The 21,665-nt window shown below is 45.2% G+C and overlaps 1 protein-coding gene across 1 annotated transcript; it reads left to right on the top strand.

Moving 5' to 3' along the window:
* Window positions 1-1,267: 1,267 nt before the first annotated feature.
* On the top strand, window positions 1,268-16,613 carry RALBP1 (ralA binding protein 1). The gene is made up of 9 exons (XM_009946827.2): window positions 1,268-1,549; window positions 9,388-9,846; window positions 11,456-11,805; window positions 13,169-13,330; window positions 13,792-13,923; window positions 14,425-14,532; window positions 15,289-15,410; window positions 15,822-15,945; window positions 16,221-16,613. The coding sequence occupies exons 1-9, from the start codon at window positions 1,306-1,308 to the stop codon at window positions 16,482-16,484; spliced, it is 1,965 nt and encodes a 654-aa protein (XP_009945129.1). The 5' UTR covers window positions 1,268-1,305; the 3' UTR covers window positions 16,485-16,613.
* Window positions 16,614-21,665: the final 5,052 nt, after the last annotated feature.

The raw sequence follows: 21,665 nt of genomic DNA, 5'->3' as shown, positions 1-21,665 counted from the left end.
TTTTTTGAGGCCATGGCTACACAGCCACCTTGATCACTTTAAGTCTGCAGTGCAGGGCACTTTCCCTCAATTCTCAGCCTTCCTTGTCCTTGCCCTGACACTTGTATGGCTGCACAGAGCACCAGGCTGTGGAACTGATGTAGCTTAAAAAAAAAAAAAAAAAAAAAAACAACCAAAAAACCAACTTTTTTTTTTTCCTTCTGTTTGTCTTCCAGTAGATCAGTTTCCTTTCAGTAGCAACACAGCAGCACAGATTTCAGTTGGATTAAAGTTAACGTGTAACCATGACTTGAGCTGTCATCCAAGTACACCAGTGGGTGTGCAAGACAGATTTTTCTTCTTCTAGGGGGTGCTCTGTTTCTGTTTTCCTTTCATCCTTTGAAAGAAGGGCTCATATGTAAGGGTGACCATTTAGACACAAAGGGCCAAATTCAGCGAAGTGGACTCCAGAGGTGTGATGTCCCATACATCATATCTGGCTGTGGAATTTCTGAACTGTATCTGTGCTAGGAAGAGGATTTTGCTTCTGAGTTCTGTTGCTGAGAATTTGTGTATTGGCCTCCTTGAGCAGATTTTGTATTAGCTTTTATTTGGCCATAACTGTAAAGCAAACAACATACCGGCATCTGGGTGCAGATGACCTAATACGGCCTCTTCAAATGTGAAGCTGTTGTTCTTTTTCTCTTTTCTTTAATTTGCATTAGCATAATTAGAAGATGGATTTGCTTTTACTAACACACACCCCCCACCCCACCCCCCCCATTGCAACAGGCTAGGCAAGTTCTTATTTGCATCTATAAAATATGCTTGGGAAAGATGAAAATGATCTTTGCCTTAAGTGCAGTGCTCACGAACACGCTGGGCTTCCAGACAAATCTATGTTATGTCAAAAATGTAAAGTTAGCTAACTATTTAATAGTAAATGTTACCAATAAGTTTGCAAGCTGCCTGTGAATTTTGTAAGAATTATTTCAAATGTTAAAATATTCTGATACTTAACATATAATGTTTTGTATATGATAAACTAGAAACAGCTAAAATAGCAGCTCTCATTATGTTAATATGGCTTAGGAGTTAATGGACAGATTAAACACTGAGCTTAGGACCTGGTGTTGTATTGCTGTGTTTGACATCGGTTGGAACATCTGTGGTAGAAGGTGTTGCTGTTTGTGTTTTCAGGATAGAGCTCTAACCAAGGTGTTCTGAAACCCGTCGCTTAACATGGTGTGGGGTTTCTTGTCTTCTCTTGCTGCAGGTGTGATGGACAGGTAGCAGAAGATTTCACTTTGATATCAGGGAATCAGAATGACCGAGTGCTTCCTGCCTCCCACCAGCAGCCCCAGTGAACACCGTCGGGTAGAGCACAGTGGGGGTCTTGCTCGTACTCCCAGCTCTGAAGAAATCAGTCCTACAAAATTCCCTGGATTGTACCGCACCGGGGAGCCTTCACCACCTCATGACAGCTTGCATGAGCCTCCAGATATAGTGTCTGATGATGAAAAGGAGCATGGGAAGAAGAAAGGAAAATTTAAGAAGAAAGAAAAAAGAAGTGAGTAGGCACCTTCTCTTATTTCATGCTTACAATTTCTCTTGTTCTCTCTTAAAATTGCTTAGTGTTCCCAATGGTTTTTTTAAGCTTGTTTAGATGTGCAGGAAGTTAACTTGCACAAACAGGCCTTGTGCAACACCTGTTTCTCTTCCAAAAAACCCCACACCTTAACCAAAAAACATATTTGTATTTTTGTTGCGCGGCTACAGGTGCGAAGCACGTGCCCAGAATTACCAATAAACATGTTTATCCAAAACCTTTAATGATGAGTTGGGAATTGCCTGGTCTGGGGTTCTTCCAATCTCATTATCTGTTCGCATTCTAAGTGGAGGTTTCCAAGTGTGTTTCCAAATAGACGCTTTTTGAAATTGTAGCTGAGGTGCTAGCTAAAATAAAACTGTAAGTTTGACCTGAGTTTTATACTTTTCAATTTGGAAGAGGCAGTTTCAACAACTTTAACCCTTTTCCCTTATGTCTCCCATACTCAGAGTGACATGTACTATCTCAAGTTGTCATGGGCACCCTGCACCGTTTTTTGAGGAGTAATAAAATCTGTGTCCTCTTTTTCTGTAGCTTCTCAGTTTAGTCTGATCATGCAGTTTCCTCCAGCAGTGCCAAAGTATTATTGCAGAGTTCAGAACTGTGCAAGCCACTATCGAGATCTGAATATGCTAGAACCGACAGAGTAAAGGTTAGAAGTAAAGCTTTGACTATAGGATCTGTTCTTTGTCAGTGTGTCAGAGTCCAGAATGGAAGTTTTCATTTAAAAAGCGTACCCCTCCTCCAAAACAACAGAAGAGGAATCTTACTTCCCACCTTCAGATTCATCCCACCTTCAGATTCGTGCAGAAAATTTTGGAAACATGAAATAGTTTTTATTCAACAGAGATTTTCTACATATTCTGAAAGAACAAAGCACTTGCAGATACAAAGCTGATAGTGAGCGTTCTCAGTACCAGAAAGATGCTCACTGTCCAAGTCTCTGAAACTTAAACATCACAGTGCAAGTGCTTTTTTAACTGATGTTTGCTTTAGCAAAATTTCAAAAGAATGTTGTTCTACAATGCCCATGCCTCTGATGCCTGGAAGTTCTGGGTGCCAGTGTACCTTACTACTTCTTCCATGTGAAATTTGGAAGATCAAAACCAATGAGACACCACGCAGTGTTCTGTGAATTCATGTGGTGACTATGTGTAATATGCATGCACAAGTTTAATAGTTACTCATTAAGAATTTGCTGCGACTGCACAGCTTTTAATCAAGCCAGTTTCCTGGAATGCAGGAATTGTTTCTACCACAGTTTAGGACTATTTTTATTTTAACTAACGACTGTGTGCCTAAAGAATACTGTAACTCAAAAATACGTTATCCTGAAGTTCAAACCAGCAGTTTAAATTCCTGCAGGTTTTAAGGAAAGGGATTCCTTAGTGTAAATGACATTAACACTTTCTCTAGTGTAAATGACATTAACCTAATACAGAATATTGGATTGGTGATGACAGTTCAGTGGTGATTGGATAGGTCTAAATTCAGGCTATTAGTAGTTGGTTTTTTACTCTTTGCAAGTCTGTTTTCTGTTATGGCTCTAGATTAGACACCTCTAAATGTGGAATTGCTGGAGGTCAGCATTATAGATATTGTGGGTTTCTTTGTGGTGTAATTCGGCAAGTCTCATGGCGATCGTCTAACCGAGGGCTGAAGGGGAAAAATGCTTCTTCAGCAATGCAATGACACGCAGGTCTGGGCACAGTAGCACTGCAACTGCTTTCTTCTGCCAGAGACTACCACACATTGTATAGCTGATGTAAAGCCGGTTTTGTTACTTACAAGAGCTTTAAATGTATGAAAAATCCTCAAAAACACACAAATGCAAAACGTAGGAAGAATCAAATTATCTCTTGCAGCTGTAATGTAAATAGCATTCAGCATTTCTTAGCCCTAGTAGAAGTATGTCCTGTAACTGCCAGTCAGATGTGTTACACACAGAGCTTTCAGTACATCTCGTACAGTCCAAAAGTAGTCGTTATCATAAGTACACCCTGAACAGACATTTTACTTATGTAAATGAGTTGGTCAACACGGTTGAATTTGAGTTCCCTTCCAGCTTTGCCTTTTGTTATTCCTTCCATACTTCTATTTCTCCAGTTTCTTCCACCTTTTAAATTGTCACATGTGTTGAGATTGTTTCTTTTCACTTTTCTGGCTACCTGCTTTGATTTTGGACAATACACAACCTGCTATGGTCATGTAATTTGGGGTTTAAACAAATATAATTGGAACATTTCAGTGAGAACAAGACAAGTGTTGATGTTAAATTATGACAGAGTGAATGTTTTTTGAACTTGCAATGTTAGTGTATTGATGACAAGATCATCCAAACTCCTGAGGCTGTATGTGACTTTAATCCTACAAAGATTTTGGGGTATTTTGATATTACTCTAAATAGCAACTTCAGAAATGTTTGAAGAGTGGGGGAGTATGTGGAGAGGGAAGGATAGATATTCCAAGCTTACTCATTTTAGTTTTTCAGGTAAATCCTGTTTGTGGGAGTAATGTACTCTTCGCTTCAGTATTATTACCTATATCAAAAAAGCATTTTTGTATGCTAGCAAGGCATCGTTTTTTCCTATGTGGTTACTATAATGATTCGATATTTTTCATGTTAATGGCAATAACCTAATAATACACAGCAATTATCCTGGGGGAGAAGTGCTAAAAATGTTTTGGAGATGATAGAAAATTAAATGGAATCCTCTTTTTTATGTGGAAGTCACCTGCTGGAAAAACGTTTCAGCCACTAATTTCTGTTCTCCGCTCCTCGATGACAGACTTGAGTGGTGGTTAGTTGTAGAGTGAGTTAGATTAGGGGATTTACTAGGGATTAAAATGAATTTTCTTTGTACTGGGATAGTTTTGACTCAGATCTGTCCCCTGACTCAAAACATCCCTTGTCCATGCAAGAACTTGTACTGTGGCAGCAGGAGAGCAAAAATAGATCTTTCTTGAAACAGTAATGGGTTTATATGAGAGAGTGACCAGTGTAATTGATTTTTAAAAATGAATGTTTAACCACCTGTCAGTAATCACGTGTTGATAAAGTCATAAAATATGCAGTTCCTTGCAAAAGGAAAAGGTTATAAGAAATATGACGAAAAAGCTCTTCTACCCATTAGAATTTCTGTAGCTAGAGAGAGTCTGTACGTAGTAGATCTCGCTCTGCTTATTCGTTTTACTTCTGAGATTGATACAGTTGGACAGGACGGGTTCAGTATGTAGCTAGGATTTTTGTGTTTATAATAATTTCCATTTTCTTTCTATAATTTTTATGAAAATGGAGGATTGGTTGAATGGTGAACTGAACTGTCTTGTGAAGGGACAGCAGTATCGTTGGTATGAACTCTTCTGAACTTTTCAGGAAATCTTTTTGAAGACTGAATCCCTAATTTGCTGGGTGGGGGGATGGTTCCCATATGTTCTTTTGGGATGTAGGTGAGGGCTGGAATATTACTTTTATTAACCTGGGGACCTGCTCTGAACAATCTTCAGTCCCCAGTTGGTGTTAACCTTTATCTTCTTCCCCCAAGTTGCTTGCCTTGTGTGGGGTTCTAGTGACCTGCAGCTTTCTGGTAGGTACTACCAGGTGGAAGATACCAGCCTGTTCTCTCATCTTAAGAGGTTTTTCTCCAACATAATTTCTGCTCAGGAATGTCATCACTCTGGACATTTGGCAACCATGCAAAGCTCTAACAGTATTCCCAGGTAGAGCAATGCCGTGATCAGCTGTCTGTGTGCTTACAGCCCTTCATTTCTGTGCAGAGTGCTAAAGGAGGTGGGTTCTGCAGTAGCGGTGGATGCTACATGTCTGTGGGGGGAGGTCTGCTGGGAGCTGCAAGGAGGCCATCGTCATCCTACAAAATAAGCAAGTAGCTGCTGTTGCGAACAAAATGTTATTTTGCTGATCTGCTCTGGGGAGAAGCTCTGAATAGTTTTCAGGTCTACAGAAGAAGTGGTTACTGAAATTTTCTACCCCCGATAAGCATTAGTTGTTCTTCCTATCAAGGTTTATCTTTCTGTGTTGCTACATCTTATTCTACTGACAAATTACTACGTATATCTATGTACTGCTGTGGGCTTGTTTAGCAGAGTACTATTTGCAAACAGTTTAAAAGTCTGCCTTTCAGCGCCAGTAATTATTTTAAATCAAAATAAAGTAAGACACATTTCATATTTCAGCTTCATTTGTTCTCCTCGTACGGGGCTGCACAGTAATCTGAACGCGGAATTTGTTTGGGCGTGCTGTGCTTGTATCAGTGGTGGAATGTATGTTCTAACTGAAAGTCGGGTCGTTAAGTGTTGGAGGTGCCTGTAAGTTTGAAGTTCTGTTAATAATAACAATACGTCTTGTGGGTGAGGAAAGGAACTAGAAGCCATCTACCCAAGTTCTTTATGCATCCATGTCTCTTACCCTTTTAGTTAGAAATGGTATACACGTCGATGGCAAATCCGACAAATCGGAAGTAGATCGCCAATGCTAGCATTGCACAGCACTCGGTAGCGTCGTATTTGACCTGCTAATTCTTCCGTATGTGAGTGATCCATGTTTCCTTTCAGTGAATTAATTACAGGTGAATGCAGATTTTCCCAGGGAGCAAAAATCAAATGTAGAGATATAAATGGCTTAAAAACTCATCAGAGATCTGATGCACAAAATGTGTCTTGTGGTCAGTAGGTTTGGTAAGTCGCAGTTCTACCTAACGCAGCCCTTTGTGTTAACAATAAATGCTATAGCATGAATTTACAGCTTCATCGCCAGAGTGCAGAAAATGCAAAGTAGTCCCAAGTATGCAGACTGACAGAAACAGGGGCTTTGCTGAAGACAAAGCTTTTAAGCCTGTAACTTAGATCTTTCCAGAGTAACACTGCATTTTAATTTTATTTTAATTTTTAAAAGGGGTTTTCATAATTTTCAGTAAGGTAAGAACTATATTTGCAACATCACGTTTAAAATAACCGCAGTGAAGGCATTCAGTAGTGTGTGCTTGTGGAAGGTCTAATGAAGCCTGAGCAAGGAACTGGCAGGTAGTGCGGTTGTTATGCTGGCAGAATTGGAGTATTTATTAAATTAGCACTGGTCACCTCTAGGTGCAGGAAAATGTCATTGGCATACATTAGTGTGATGAGGAAAACGCAGGCTATTAGTACTAGAAGTCTTGATGAAACAGTGAACAGAAATACCACAGATCAGAGTGTTGGGGGTTGGAAGGGACCTTGGAAGATCATCTAGTCCAGCCCCCCTGCCAGAGCAGGACCACCCAGAGCAGGTCACACAGGAACACGTCCAGGCGGGTTTTGAATGTCTTCGGAGAAGGAGACTCCACAACCTCTCTGGGCAGCCTGTTCCAGTGCGTTGTCACCCTTACTAACAGTAGGTAATACTTCTTTCCACGTTTAAAATTACCTGATTTATCGAGTACTTTCAATAATTTTTCTTCTGTATAAAATTAGGTTGTTTATTTTTCAATATATTGGATCAGTGGTGAAAGGAATACAGTAATTTTATTGTCAGAAGCATGGTAAAGAAAATCAGGCTACCCTGAGAGACATACACACTCCCTCTTGGTATGGGTGGGACATTCTCTGTGAATCTGTAATTAGTATATTTCTAAACTTTGTTGACTTATGTTACTGGGACAAATTAAAATAGGCTGGTTTTGTATTTAACTTGCTCCTTCATGTCTTCTCATGAAGTCCAGAAATACTAGTTTCAGTAATGTGCTATTGCTGGTGTTACATTACCACAGATCCAGAAAAGCAGCAAGGTTTGTGTTGTAACACGGAGTGTTGAAACGTGCAAGGCAGGTGCTGTGCTTGGTGGTGAAGCAGCCACGAGCTTGGGCCCCCCATGCGGCCCCAGAGGATGAGCTGTCACTGTTCCTGGTGTGGGGGAACCTGGCGCTGCTCGACTGGGAGCTGCTACGGCTGCCCAGCAGGAAGGGCTGAGGGCAGGTTGTGCTGGGCTCTGGTGCAGGTCTGCCTTTCCACTTGGAACCCCATCTTGAAACTCCGTGCCAGCCCCATCTCATTCTCACAAAACACAGTGGCGATGAGTGCTCCTCCTTTGTCCCGTAGCGGGTGCGTCAGCGGTTCTTTCTGTACCAGAGTGAGATTGGAACCCCGGGTTGATGCTCGGGAGGTTTCCTTACCTCTGCTGGTTTCAGTTTATAGAGAGTGAATGATGGTATCGTCAGTACACTGGGAGGATGAGACCTGGTTGCTGGTTGTCCTCCAGTTCACATTTGCATTTTTATATTCAGTTCACTTGGACAGGAACAGTGCTATGGTCTTCCTCTGCCTTCTAGGCATGTTTGGTAGTCCTAGGAAGAGTCCAGGAGGGAAAGGGTGAGCTGCTCAAACAATTGTAATTATTTTATGGCAGTTCCATGCTTGTATTTATTGGACTATTAAAAGCTACCTTCTACGGAGCAGCCAAGGAGGCTGCAAAATACAGACCCCTTGCATGTGCTGAAATAATGCTGAGAAACTCTGCAGCTTAATACAGTTTAGATTTGGAAGGATAAAAGACTGGATGGCCCCTGGCTCTTTTGCACAAGATCTTCCACCTGTAAAATTTACAGCCTATAATCTTGTCCATGATGCTGCCTCTTATAATCTAAGGGGGTGATTTTCCACCACCCAGAACTATTCACGCAGGAAGAGCATTTGGCTGTCGGTGCTTCCTCGCTCGGACAGAGGTGCTGCCTGTAGGCAGAGGAGGAGCCTCACAGGACCTGTATGATGGGGGCTTCACGCTGACGCAAGCGCTCGCTGCCTCGGGGGGCCTGGCTGGTGCAGATGGCATGTAAAAGGGCTGCTTTGCTGACCGGGTTTCAGGCTTACTTCTCTTACGTGGGGTACTGCGTATGGAAAATCACCATTAGTTGACGTGGAAGTTGTGTTGGTTCGTACGTTGTTGGGTTTGGTTGTGGGCTGTCTTTTTGTTGGGGTTTTTGTTTTTGGGTTTTTTTTGCAATCCCTCTTTAAAGATTTTCTTGTTCTTGCCTGAAGGATAGGCAGGGCCAGCTGCAGAGGCGTAGTTGGGAAAAGCGCTGGTGCACGTTTTAGACAGCACTTGGTGTTGTGCTGCCGTACTTCACCCAGGGACTTGTTTGAGGCTCTCGCGTACGCTTTTTAAGGCAAATACGCACCTTCGCTGACAGGTAGCGTGCTAGTGTCGCTGGAATTGGTTTATTAGTCTAGGGGAAAAGTAAGTGTGCTTGGGCTTTTTTCTGTATTTTATTTGAGGCTGAAATTTTATTAACTTCATACTTAAGATTCATAATATTCTGGAAAGGGATGGTGGGGGAGTTAAGTGGCTGAAGTTTAATTTGTTCTTAATAGAAGTTTGTTAGACTTCTGTGTATGTAGCAGATGATCCTTAACAGCGACTCTTATACTGTTGATTACAGGAACGTAGAGAAGTTGCCAGACAGTTGTTTTTATTTTGCGTTTGCTTGACTATTAGATGGGAACTAGCCCATAAGATGGACATTGCCATTATGAGTAAGTATATAAATTATTGATTGTTTAGACCATTCAGGAGCTGTGTGGCTTATCCTCGATGTGTTTATGCAACCTTGATTTAATCCCTGACCACTTAACAGTGCAACAACTAAAGAAAACCTTCTGAAGAGTCAGGCAGGTGCTATTTTTTAATTCATGTTGCTGCTTCTCTCTCCTCCTTACGTATTACTTCTTGTTCTCTCCCTGTTATAATATGCTGTCTAGAAAATAAACAGACTTACAGCTGTCCTCTTGCCTTCTCCTCCTTTGCCTAATAGCGGAAGGTTATGCTGCATTTCAAGAGGACAGTTCCGGTGATGAAGCTGAAAGCCCTTCAAAGCTGAAGCGGTCCAAGGGAATACATGTCTTCAAGAAACCCAGCTTTTCCAAAAAAAAGGAAAAGGATTTCAAAATAAAAGAGAAACCCAAAGATGAAAAACACAAGGAAGACAAACATAAGGAAGACAAACATAAAGAGAAGAAGTCAAAAGACTTAACTGCAGCAGATGTTGTAAAACAGTGGAAAGAGAAGAAAAAAAAGAAAAAGCCAATTCAGGAGACAGAGATACCTCAAGTGGATGTTCCAAGACACAGACCCGTGTTTGGCATTCCGTTGGCCGATGCGGTAGACAGGACCATGATGTACGACGGCATCCGCCTGCCAGCAGTTTTCCGTGAATGTATAGATTACGTAGAGAAGTATGGCATGAAGTGTGAAGGCATCTACAGAGTTTCAGGTACCCTGGACACGCTCACGTGCAGGTTCCTAAGGTCTTTACTTGCAGTTTTCTTACCATTTTACCAGTTACAACACGTAGAGACTCTGTTTATAGCTGCATCAATTTTAGTTACCCAAAAGATAATCAGGTAGCTAAAGGGAAGCAAGCCCGTAGGTCTGAAGTACCAGAGAAGTTGCGAATATGGTAGTACTGCGTAATGGCAGTAAAAATACACTTGTTTCTTTGAGCAAGTACACTCATAAGCAGAAAATCCAAGTTTCACTATTTAAGCTTAGCAACAGCAGGCTAATTAACCACGGTAGTTGAGTAACACCAGCTTACATAAATGAGACATCGTTTTTAGTCACGTTAAACAAACAGTCCCTTTACTTGTGCACTGCATCTGCAGTGTAACTCGTTGTAAGTACTTCTGTGGGTATGGCTGAGGGAGCAAGAACAAGTGAGAAAAGGAACTTGAGGAAAGGCGTGTGAAACAAGTTCCCTAGCACCGTAAAACAGTAATCAAATGATTTAAAACGCTTCACTGAGTTGTGTTCCTGCTGTCGATCTGCGTGGTATTGGTAGGCAGGCGTAAGCAGCGCAGCAGCTTAAGCAGTTTCTTTGTCTTGTGTATTGGAACGTTCTGGCTGTGTGTCTGTTCCAGACACGATGTGTTGGGAATTTTCACACAAGAAGGTGTGTTTCCGTAAATCGTTTCTGATGATGGTACTTTCTAGGTGTTCTCCAGTGCAATAGCACCCTCTTGTGTGTGTGAGATTGTTTCAGTTGAGAGCTCAGAGAGGACTGCAGTGGCTTAACAACCTGCCAGCCATTGTGAGGACGGACTGATGGACACGACACTGAGCGTGTTGTACTGGGCATTTACCACCGGCTGCGGGCACCCAGTTCTGCTTATTGTCTATGAGCCCAGCCACGGCAGCGCGTGAAGTCGGTGTGACTCAAGTGCACGTTTGAGCTTTAAGAATGAAATTTCCCTGATTGGGATGTCACTGAGCTCTAAAAACACCTTTGTTACAGAAAAATCTTGGCTGGGTTGAGTAATTGTGTGCGTGCACTGCCATTCCTGTAGTGCCTCCCATCGAGAGCCCTGTAGAAGATGCCTCCCCTGAGGAGGGCCAGCTGGAGAGCTGCAAACGAAGCAGTGTGGGGTTTGTTTTGACAGAGGAAAGCTGTTAGAGGTAGAACTTGTTGCACAATATTTGAGTTGATAACAGATTTGCTACTTGGCTCAGGGCTGTGTAATGGAACAGCCTGAAAGATGGTGAATGCAAATGCACAATTATCTTGTGTTCCCCAACCCTTCCTCACCCTATTTTCGGTTCCCTGGTGCAAAGGAATGCTGGCGCCAGTTCTGATGCAGAGCTTCGGCACTGCCGTGGTTTTGCTCCGCAGCAGCAGTCAGGGCTTTTGGAAGCGGCGATCACGTAATTTTGAGTCATGATCTTAACTTTGTTAGATGTGAATAACTTTTTAAAAGGTATTCCTCAATGAGCTTAAATTGTAAGGAGAGCTGAAGTAAATGCAGCTCAAAAAGAGACATTTAAATATAATTATTATACATTTACAGTTGAAGATTTCTCTTAATTCTTGATCTAAATATTTTAAGGAATAAAATCAAAAGTTGATGAGCTAAAAGCAGCCTATGATCGAGAAGAATCTCCCAACCTGGAAGAATATGAGCCCAATACAGTAGCCAGCTTGCTGAAACAGTACCTACGAGAACTGCCTGAAAATTTGCTTACCAAAGAGCTAATGCCCCGCTTTGAAGATGCTTGTGGGAAGAGCACAGAAGCTGAGAAAGTTCAGGAGTGCCAGAGGTTGCTGAAAGAGTTGCCGGAGTGTAACCACCTCCTAATTTCTTGGCTGATTGTGCATATGGACCATGTTATTGCAAAGGAACTGGAAACCAAAATGAACATCCAGAATATTTCTATAGTGCTCAGCCCTACTGTCCAGGTACGTGCACCCCACAGGTGTTAGAGCAGAACTGCAGCCCCAGAAAGGCTGCTTTGTAGGAATTCTCTTGCAGGTGTCGGATGCAGTTAAGCTAAATGACAGCTTCTCTTTATACCTTGGGAACCTAAAACGCTGGGAAGGGGGAACAAAGGACTTTCTGGATGTGAGCTTGCATGCTACGGGTCTGATACTTGGGTTGTTATGAGTGTAGCCCAAAGACTGCTGTCAGGTTTTTAATTCTGTTGTGAACAGAAGTCATTTAATGTTTAATTCATCCAGTAATTCATGCAGCTACACAATTTCTGTGCGCTTTTGATCCAGTGACAATTTAGTGAAGACTGTGTTGTTGCTTAATTTTAACATCAAGCCAATGAACCCTGTCCTGCAAATAGATCTTCCTGGTGGAGTAATGGCTTTGGTGTCTGCAGTCAGATGGCTGGGGAAGAACAACTGACTGAGTTTTCCTGTAAGATTTTGTGGTTTCTGGATTGATTAATTCCTTGGTAAACATCTCGGAAATATTTAATTTAAATACAGCTCAGAATTAGTCCTGTGCATTATGGAAACATGGCATTACTGGGTGTGGGTCTTCCAGAAGAAACCCCACACTTGAGAAAAGCTTGGCTTTATAATTATGAGTCTAGGTGGAGGCCCAGTAGCAAAAGGGCTGGGTGTTATTCTTGGCTGTTTTGCTGTGCCAGACACTTTCAGCTAGCAAAAGCAGTAACAATTAATGTAAAACAATGCAGGCCCAATCATGTTTGGTTGTTACGTAGATTTTAGCAGGTAGTGACAGAACTCAGTCTTTTAGGATAAATCTTTGAATTTTAATGGAAGACATGGTATCAAAATAAATGCTTGCTTCTGTCTCATGTTAAAACGAGGACTACAGTAGCAGCACCTTTCAAACTACTTTTTTTTTACTCTATTAAGTCATCTGAGAGAGGAGAGAGAAGGTAGCCAGCAGCCAGCCATGGCGCAGTCTGGTTGGTGTTCCCTCTTACCTATTGCTGTCAGTATCTCCCTTTACATGAGTAAAAAGAAAGTTTTAATACATTTCTGTATCTACCAGTGATGGAAATAATTGTAGTAGGTTAAGACGCGTGAAAATCCTGAGTTTAGCATGAAAATGCATCAGATACTCAGGTAAGAGTGAAGTGATTCCTTGAGGCCAGCACCGGGTCATTTAAAGTACCAGTTTTAAGCCAGACTTTAATCTCTTAGGACAAACTAAGACCACTGCAACTCACAGAAAGGCATAATAAAGGCTGTTCTGTTTCTGGAGAAAGATACTGTGCTTCACAGATAAAGGTGATGTGAATGAGTCGTCCTAACCGATATTGCATCTGTCCTTTCTCTGCAGATCAGCAACCGTGTCCTGTATGTGTTTTTTACACATGTTCAAGAGTTCTTCGGGAATGTGACCCTGAAGCAGGTGACAAAACCTCTTCGCTGGTCAAATATGGCAACAATGCCAGCACTTCCAGAAACACAGGAAAGCATCAAAGAAGAAATCAGGCGACAGGTAGGCAATTACTTCAGTGTTTTTCTCTCTGTCTTTGCCCTGGCTTTTACACATCCAGTAGTAAATCCTCATAAGCTTGTGACATACTCTGATTCTATCCCAGTTGTTCTCTCAGTGGAGACCACTGGTAAGAGATTGGCGATATTCTCGCCCATTTCATGTGTGGAAAGTTGTTACTGTCTTGGGAGGATGATAGCTGGGTCTTCCGTGGAGAGCTTTGCTCTGGAGTTCGATGCTTTGATCGTGCGTGGGAGGAGGGATAGGAGAACATGTCAGAGCGTGGCTCTTTGGCCGGTCCTAGACGCTGTGCTGAATGGCTGTTAACGCCTGGTGGCGGCTGCCATGTCGGGCTGTGAGGCAGAACTCCCAGCCTGCTGCCCCAAAGCCACAGAGATTCTGTCTTCAGTCTGCCCTGCTCTAGGAGATACCGAGGACACTAACTTCTTTGGCAATATTTCCAGGAGTTCCTACTGAACTGTTTACACAGAGACTTGCAGGCAGGGATAAAAGACTTATCCAAAGAAGAGAGACTCTGGGAGGTGCAAAGAATTTTAACAGCTCTTAAGAGGAAACTAAGAGAAGCGAAGAGACAGGTGGGTGACTTTTCTGTTTATTGGCCAGACACCTAAATCGTGGATCCCCGACTGGTGCCAGTGCAGAGGCACCCAGTCAGACACCAAACCATGTTTCAGTCACTTACTGCAGGTGATTTTTTTCATCTCATGGCTGAGGAGCGATTGCATTATCTGGTTAGCTGCCTCTCCTCAGGGACAGCAAGATCTTCCCGCTCCTTCACAGCTGGTTACCAAAAACTCCAAACTTAGTGTTTGGCAGAGCATGTACTCGTTATATGCTTAAAACGGTGTGCCCTGGAGTGCCAGGAGCAGTTACTGGAAGACTCAAGGTTAACAAATTTCAGAAGCATTTTTTTTTTTAAACCGGCGTATGTCCCAGAGAAGGGACAGACCTTGCTGAAACCGACAACCAAGATGAGATTCTAAATTTAGAAAATACTACCTTCATAAAAGTCTTTTTTATGGTAAATAGAGCGACTGGGGGAAGCTGTCCTTTTAAAAGTTCTCTTTGTGTGGCAGGAGTGTGAAACAAAGATTGCACAAGAAATTGCTAGCCTCTCGAAGGAGGATGTCTCCAAAGAAGAAATGAATGAGAACGAAGAAGTCATAAACATTCTGCTGGCACAGGTAGACGGCAGGCGCTCACCTGTCTGTTGCTGGGGTTTCCTTGTTCCCCATCTTTCAGAAGTACTAAACACCCGTTTGTTCCTTCTAAGGCCGTGGGAAGTGGAAGGCCCAGAGGGGTCTCCTTCTCCATGAAAATACAAGGCTTTGTTTAGGGGGAAGTGAAGTAGGGAGGGGACGCGGGCTGCAGGAGGGAACCCAAAGCTGAGCAGACTCATTAACAGCAGAAAGGAGACGCTGCGCCACAACCACCACCACAGCAGCGAGGAGCCCTTGTTGTTATTGTACTTAGAAAGCACTTCTAAATCTACCCACTTTCAATACCAGTAACTACTTTCCTGCTGATCAAAGGAAATAAGGCAATGATTTTGGCTTTTTTGCCATCCTTTGCTTCCCTCAGGAGCTTTGATCTTCTCTCCACTGTGCTTTCCTCCTTATATTCATCTTCAAAGACTTATTTTGTAATTCAGTTTTTCTACTGGTTAGCCAGAGCCTTCCCCTGTGATTTAAGGAAATAGGCAGCCAGACACAGCAGAATTTGGTGCACAGCTATTCAGTGCAGCGATCGTCTGGAGGGCTCCGAACAGACGTTGTTGGTTTTGAACTGACCTTTGCTTTGAGGTCTTGCAGAGGGAAGGTTCAGAGCAGGCAGGGTAACCGCTTCCACTGACAGACTTTCAGAGAACAGCAGCATCTCATCCTTACCGTATGTTCTGTAGAAAGTGTCAAGGCTTTAAGTGAACTAATTGATCGTTGCAGGAGAATGAGATTTTAACAGAACAAGAAGAACTGCTGGCCATGGAGCAGTTTCTGCGGAGACAGATTGCCTCAGAGAAGGAAGAAATAGATCGCCTTCGAGCAGAAATAGCTGAAATACAGAGGTAAAAGGGAGACTGCTCATGCCAGAGCCCCCGCCAGGGCAACACTGATTCAAAGTGCATGCATGCTCTGCTGAAATTGTACTCTAAACTACACTTAAAAGCTCACCCTGTGAACATCACGTTGGAAAGCTGCCTGTTTTTATTGAAATCTCAGCAACTTTGGACCTTCCAGGGTATTTTCTGTTAGTGTTAACAGCAGAGTTACGATCTAAAGGAAACCAGACACTGTGCACTGAAGCAATCCCCCTAGGAAATCACTGGTTTATTAAATTAAGCTTTGAAAGGAGATTCCAATTTGTTTTTAGAACCGTGGCAGGTTACCTAGTGGATGTAAGTTAACTCTTTGGTGCTGCTACAGTTGTGGCAGGCTCGAGGCAGTGCTTAAACCCAAGTTTGTCGTTGCTCTTTCAGTCGCCAGCAGCACGGCCGAAGCGAAACCGAGGAATATTCCTCTGAGAGTGAAAGTGAGAGCGAAGATGAGGAGGAACTGCAGGTCATCCTGGAAGACTTGCAGAGGCAGAATGAGGAACTGGAGGTAAGCTCTGAGTCTTGGTATTAACTGGTACTCTTCCCCTTAGTGGGTACGGGGTTAGCTGCGCAGAGGTGTTGGCACACGTGCAGGCTGGTAGCTTTGCATCTGTTTTGCCAAGGCTCGTAACCCACGTGCACGCACTAGCGACCCAAGAACAGAGCAAGGCCCCGTTGCCGCTGCCTTAACAGCAACACTTCGCTGTGCGGGGCTAAGCGCCCCCCTGGCTCCAGCAGGTCTGTGTCAGAAGGAGCCCTGACGTTTGTTTTCCTTCCTTAAAGATCAAGAACAATCACCTGAACCAAGCGATTCACGAGGAGCGCGAGGCCATCATCGAGCTGCGCGTCCAGCTCCGGCTGCTGCAGCGAGCTAAATCGGAGCAGCAGGTGCAGGAAGAAGAGGAGCCAGAGAAACGCGGGGGCGTTCCTCAGCAGCAAAGAGACAGTGTCCTGGAGACAAAAGCAGCCAAAGAGCAGCCAAAAGCAAGCAAGGAGCAGCAAGTCAAGCCATCGCCAAGTAAAGACAGGAAAGAAACTCCAATTTGATCCGGCTCCTTGGATCTGCATAAAACCAACTGAACTGTGCAAATTACTGTAATTTGAGTCAAACTGCACAAAGTACTGCTGGCTGTGTACATTCTGTAAAGAAACTTTTCTTTTAAGCCCTGGAGACTTTTGTCTTGTGGCCTCTACTCATCAGCCTCAGGTGAGTTTGGAGAGGCCAGAAGAGTTTTCCAGTTAGTATCAGATGATTTCAAGACTGGTTTCCTTCAGGTGATTTAAAATAATTCAGTAACAGGTTTATTTTAAACCAAAATCATTCTTTAAATTCATTGGAGCAGAATTGGAAGATCTCATTCTCAGTAAATAAACAAAAACCCACCCACACTTACTAATTATTTGCCTTGTGAATCTATTCATCCTCATTCACTGTTATTTCTGCTTATTAACCCAGTCACTTCTTGCTTGTGCCTTTGATACCTTTCTGATGCAGATTATATACAAGGGAGCTTTAAATTTATTCTGGGTTGGCCGAAAAGGTGGGAGGCTGTGGGGTAACGTTTACCTACCATGCCCTCAGGCTTCATTTTTGTTCTGAGATGTACTGAATAAATGTAAAAACTTGAGAGATGTTATTTATGTCCCTGTATGATGGAAGTGTCCATCGAGAGCTGTTCATGTCGTTTAGCAACGCAGGTAAAACCCACTCGCTCATTTTAAACCACTGTCCCTGGCCCAGACAGGCCGCACCCGCACCGCTGCCGTACAGCCCGGGGCTCCCCCTTCATCCTGCGGAGGGTCCCAGGCCCTGGGGGGGGCCTCGGGCAGCGCTGGGGACCGGGGCTGTCCCTTCAGCCGGACCTGCCTGACCAAGCAATACCCCCTTTCCTCGGCAGGGACGCCGGGCGGTCACTCGGGCTCTCCCTGGGGCTGGAAACAGCCGCTTTCCTGGGGTGGTTTAAAAAAAAAAACACTGACCCCCCCGGGGCTTGCTTTCGGTTGGGCTGCTCTCCTGCCTCTCCCCAGCAAAAGCCTCCAGCCAGTTAAGGGCCAGTTACTGGTTCAGACACGCTCCTGAGGCTCATCCCTCCGGTCACGCACAGGCAGCGGCCACCACAGAGGGCGGACAGGCCATCGTGGGTTTAATCTGGGTATTTATTTTCAGCACCTGGCAGCTGTGGTTGTTCTTTATCTATTGCACTGTTGTGAATCATTGGCCATGGTTTGATTTTGTACAAATGATGCTTTGATATGTTATAGAAAAACAGCATAGTATTTTTTTAAAATTTGGAAAAAAAAGTTTATAAACACAGAAAATGGGGTCAGATGACAAATGTAAACTAAAGCATTCTCCCTTGCCTTCGTTACATACATTTTATATTTGCTGGCAATATTTAAACTTTTTTTTTTTTTTTAATTCACACTAATTCCTATTGAATTGTCATGGATTTTTCTAATGTTCCTCAGACAAATCTCTTAATATTGGTTAACTTTTATTTTGTTAGGATTGTATTTATCAAGCAAATAAATTCAACAGCCATTTGAAAGTAGTTTCTAATTTATCTATTTCATAATGTAAGTGATAGTTACTCCTCTGGGGAGGCTGCCTGTAGCTGAGACAATTAGATGACAAATGCATTCAGGCTTTTGGCGTAGCTCTCCTCTGAAAGAGGACACAGTCAGGGACAGCTTCCGTAACGGGGCTGAAGATCGGGTTTAATTTGATCACGTTAAAGATGTTAAGACTTTGCTCCTCTGTTACTACTAGAGATTGCAGCTGTGAAGGTAAAAACAATCACCGTGTGTGTTTGTTCACATCGCTACTTCCAACACAGGAACAACGTTCTTCCTCCCGCAGCCTCACCCCTGCGGTCTGAAATGGAGGTGGCGTTGCTGCTCCTGCAGCCGTGTAGCACCTCGAACCAGAAATGTAGCTTCAACACCCTGAAAGATGGTGCCTTGAAATTGTCTCCCACATTCTTTCAAATGACACGTGCAGTGGTGACCACAGTTACTGATAAAACTCCTGTAGGTAACATTGTAGGTGTGGGGCGGTGCTGGCCCCACCAAACAGCCTGGGAAGGCCCGGGGCAGCGACAGCCCCCGAGCCGTGGCTCAAACCCCCTTGGAAGAGCAGCCCCTCGCCTCTGCTTGGGGCCCGGGCAAGGCCCCTGCTCCTCCTGCCCCCACAGCCGCCACGAAGGGGCCCAGCTGCCCCCATCCCAGAAGCAGGAGCATTACCCCGGCACCTGCAGCGCTGGTGGTGAAAAAGCCACCGCAGCGACTGCAAAGGCTGCACGGGGCCATTGACATGTCATCAGCCCAAAAAGCCAAAGCTCGTTTCAAATGAAGTGGACAGTAACTGCCCTGCACCGCTGCGAGTGGGCTGGGCAGGTCACTTCAAGCTGCCTCCCAGTGAAACCAGTGAGCTGCGGCCCTCGGGCGATCACCTCCCACAGCGCTGACCGTGCCAGCGCAGCAGGCCCCTGCCACACGTTGAATAGCCATCTCATCTAAATCCAAGTCCCCTGTAAACTGACTTACTTAAAAGACAACTTTGTCCAACAACGTACAGCTTGTCTGCGCCGGGCGCAGCAGCAGCCCCTCCGGACAACCGCCAGGCTGCCTCACCTGTGCTGAAGGCCCGAGGGGCCTGCGCCGTTCGTTCGGGTGCTCTGGTGCAGCCCCGCTGCTTCCTTCTGCCTCTTGAAAACCTCAGGGTTTCCCCCACAGGCCATTACTTCAGAGGAGGCAGGGATGGTGGGACAGGGACAACTCCAGACCTGCCCTGTCTTTAGGCCTTTCCAACACAAGCCTGGAACAGGTTTTGTCAGAGCAGAAACCCAAAGGAGACCAAGCACCGTATAAACCAGTCACTGGGGTGACAACGCCAACGTGAATCGGGACACAAACCTGGGGTTTGCCAGCAGCGGGTGACCCACACCGAACCAGAGCCCTGACAGCTTTTGCACTCGTTAACTGCCATCCCGCACCCGCAGGGTGAGCCGCTGGCTGCAGCCACCTTCCATCCCAAGCAGCCTGAAGTGCTGATACTTCTCTGAACAATTGAACAGAGCAGTTGTCTTTTTTTATTAAAAAAACAAAAATACCAAAGACTGAGCAGTACTCCCCTCAGCTCACAAGTCTAAAAACACCAGCCAGTGCCCAGCACCTCGCAGGACGCCAGCCGGCTACCAGGGTTCCTGGGCTCCGCCTCGCCTGCACCCGGCTTCCAGCGCTGGCTCGGCCTCACCATCATGGCAGCAGGAGGCGCCTGTTCTGGCACGACTCTGAAAGGTTTCTTTCCCCTCCAGTGTGGGGAGGTGCTTTGAAAGCGCTGTTGTATACATGGTCCTACAGGGAACCGTAAGGGGTTCCCGAAATTCATCGGCCTTTATGACAAAGGAGCCCTGTGCAGGAAGCCTCCCCCTCCATTCAGCAATTGCAGCAGTACCACGTGGGGGATTCACTTCTATCTCCGTGCCCTGATGGATCAATGAGCAAAGTCTGATTTTTAAAGTCTACCTACTGATGCCAAGAATTTTACACCTGACCATGTAAGACTATTCTCTTTCAATTAAAAAACAAAAAAAAATTAAAGCGTCCACCTGAATCTCAGCCAAAAAGGTTTGACCAAGCTGGGTCTGTCCAGTCTTACTTTTCAGCATGCACCTCTGACTCGTAGTGATCCATCTGCAGAGGGAAAAATGCCCCATCCAGACCAAGTGTGGCTTACAGCCACAGCACAAGCTCTCTACAGTGTTCGTTAAAACACACTCGGACAGCAGAAGCCAGCGGCACCGCACTCCGAACCAGAGAACAGCTGTCAGTCCTCCCCGCCCCAGGGAGCTGAGGTGCAGGTTGCGCAGCCACGGGCCAAGCCGCCGGCTGCTCCTCCGTCCTGTCCCTGATGCGGGTACCCAAAGCGACGCCCGTCGGGCCAGACCCCTGGGGCGCTCCATGCCTCCGGCTCAGCGCGGGCACCGTCACTGCTGACCCACGCGGACGCAATGGAACAGTACCGAGTCTCCTCTGGAGTTTGTCGCGTTGCTGAGCACCTGGACAACGCGAGCAGGAAGGTCTGCCAAGGATTAGGCTGCAAAGCGTACGGTTTTAACCAGACAACCCCGCTCCCACACACTGGAAGAATTCCCCATCTGACCTGCATGGCAGTTCTCAGTACGGCGAGGTTACGGCGCAGGGCAGCGAGAGCAGCCCTTGCTGCCAGCCGGCACGGCCCAAGACCTGCCCTGGCTGTACCCTCTGACCACGTGAGGGCCACAACAGTGGCTGGCAGCCCTTCGACAGCTTCTACTCACCGTATGCAAAAGGGGGGCCTGTGGGGACTAGAGGAGGGCAGACATCAGGAAAAAGGCCAAGACTAAAGGTTGCTGCGTCCCAAACCTTCTAACGCTGTTCCTCAGGTTGCTTTGACTAGGCTGCTCCCAAGATGCTCCTCCACAGCCTCCCCTATCAGGGCTGCTCCGTCCCCCAAAACAGCAACACACCGAGGCCCCTGGAGAGAGACCAACCCACTGTGAACTGGGGCTTGCCAGCATGGGCCTTCCCCTTCCCAAAACCCTCTTCTCTGCTGGACTCCCTGGTCCAGGACAGGAACCACAGCGCTGCTCCCTCGCTCCCAGCCTAAAGCTCCCTTTCGGAGGAGGGAGGAGCCGAACAGCTCAGCGGACGACTGGGGAAGTCAGCAGCCTCAGCATTTTGATTTGGCAGATGAGAATATTCCATCCAGGATTTCTGCACCAATTGCTGATGAGCTCCTGTTGCTGCCCCCACCCTTACACAGGAACAAAACCCCTCAGTCAAGAGACAGAAGAAACAACGATGCAATAAGTGACCAACACAAGAGAAGTGTCCCAGCCCCGACGTGAGCCTTTGCTGTCACCTTACTCAAACCAAGTTTATGATACACCAGATTGGAAGGGACCTCAGGGATCATCTGCTCCAACCTGTCTTGGCAAAAGTGCAGTCTAGACAAGATGGCCCAGCACCCTGTCCAGCTGGATCGTAAAGTGTCCAATGTTGGGGAACTCGCCAGTTCCCTGGGGAGATTATTCCAGGGGCTGATTGTTCTCATTGCGAAAAATTCCTTCCTGTCTCTAATCTCCCCCAGAGTAAGTTGTACCCATTACCCCTCTTCTTTTCCATGTGACTCCTTGTAAAAAGGGAGTTTTCATCTTCCCTCTAGCCACCCTTTAAATACCGGAA

The sequence above is a fragment of the Leptosomus discolor genome, chromosome 13, assembly GCF_034619465.1.
Source record: "Leptosomus discolor isolate bLepDis1 chromosome 13, bLepDis1.hap2, whole genome shotgun sequence".
Taxonomy (NCBI): domain Eukaryota; kingdom Metazoa; phylum Chordata; class Aves; order Leptosomiformes; family Leptosomidae; genus Leptosomus; species Leptosomus discolor.
The sequence above is the reverse complement of the archived record's forward strand: the minus strand, read 5'-3'. Positions and strand labels throughout refer to the sequence as shown.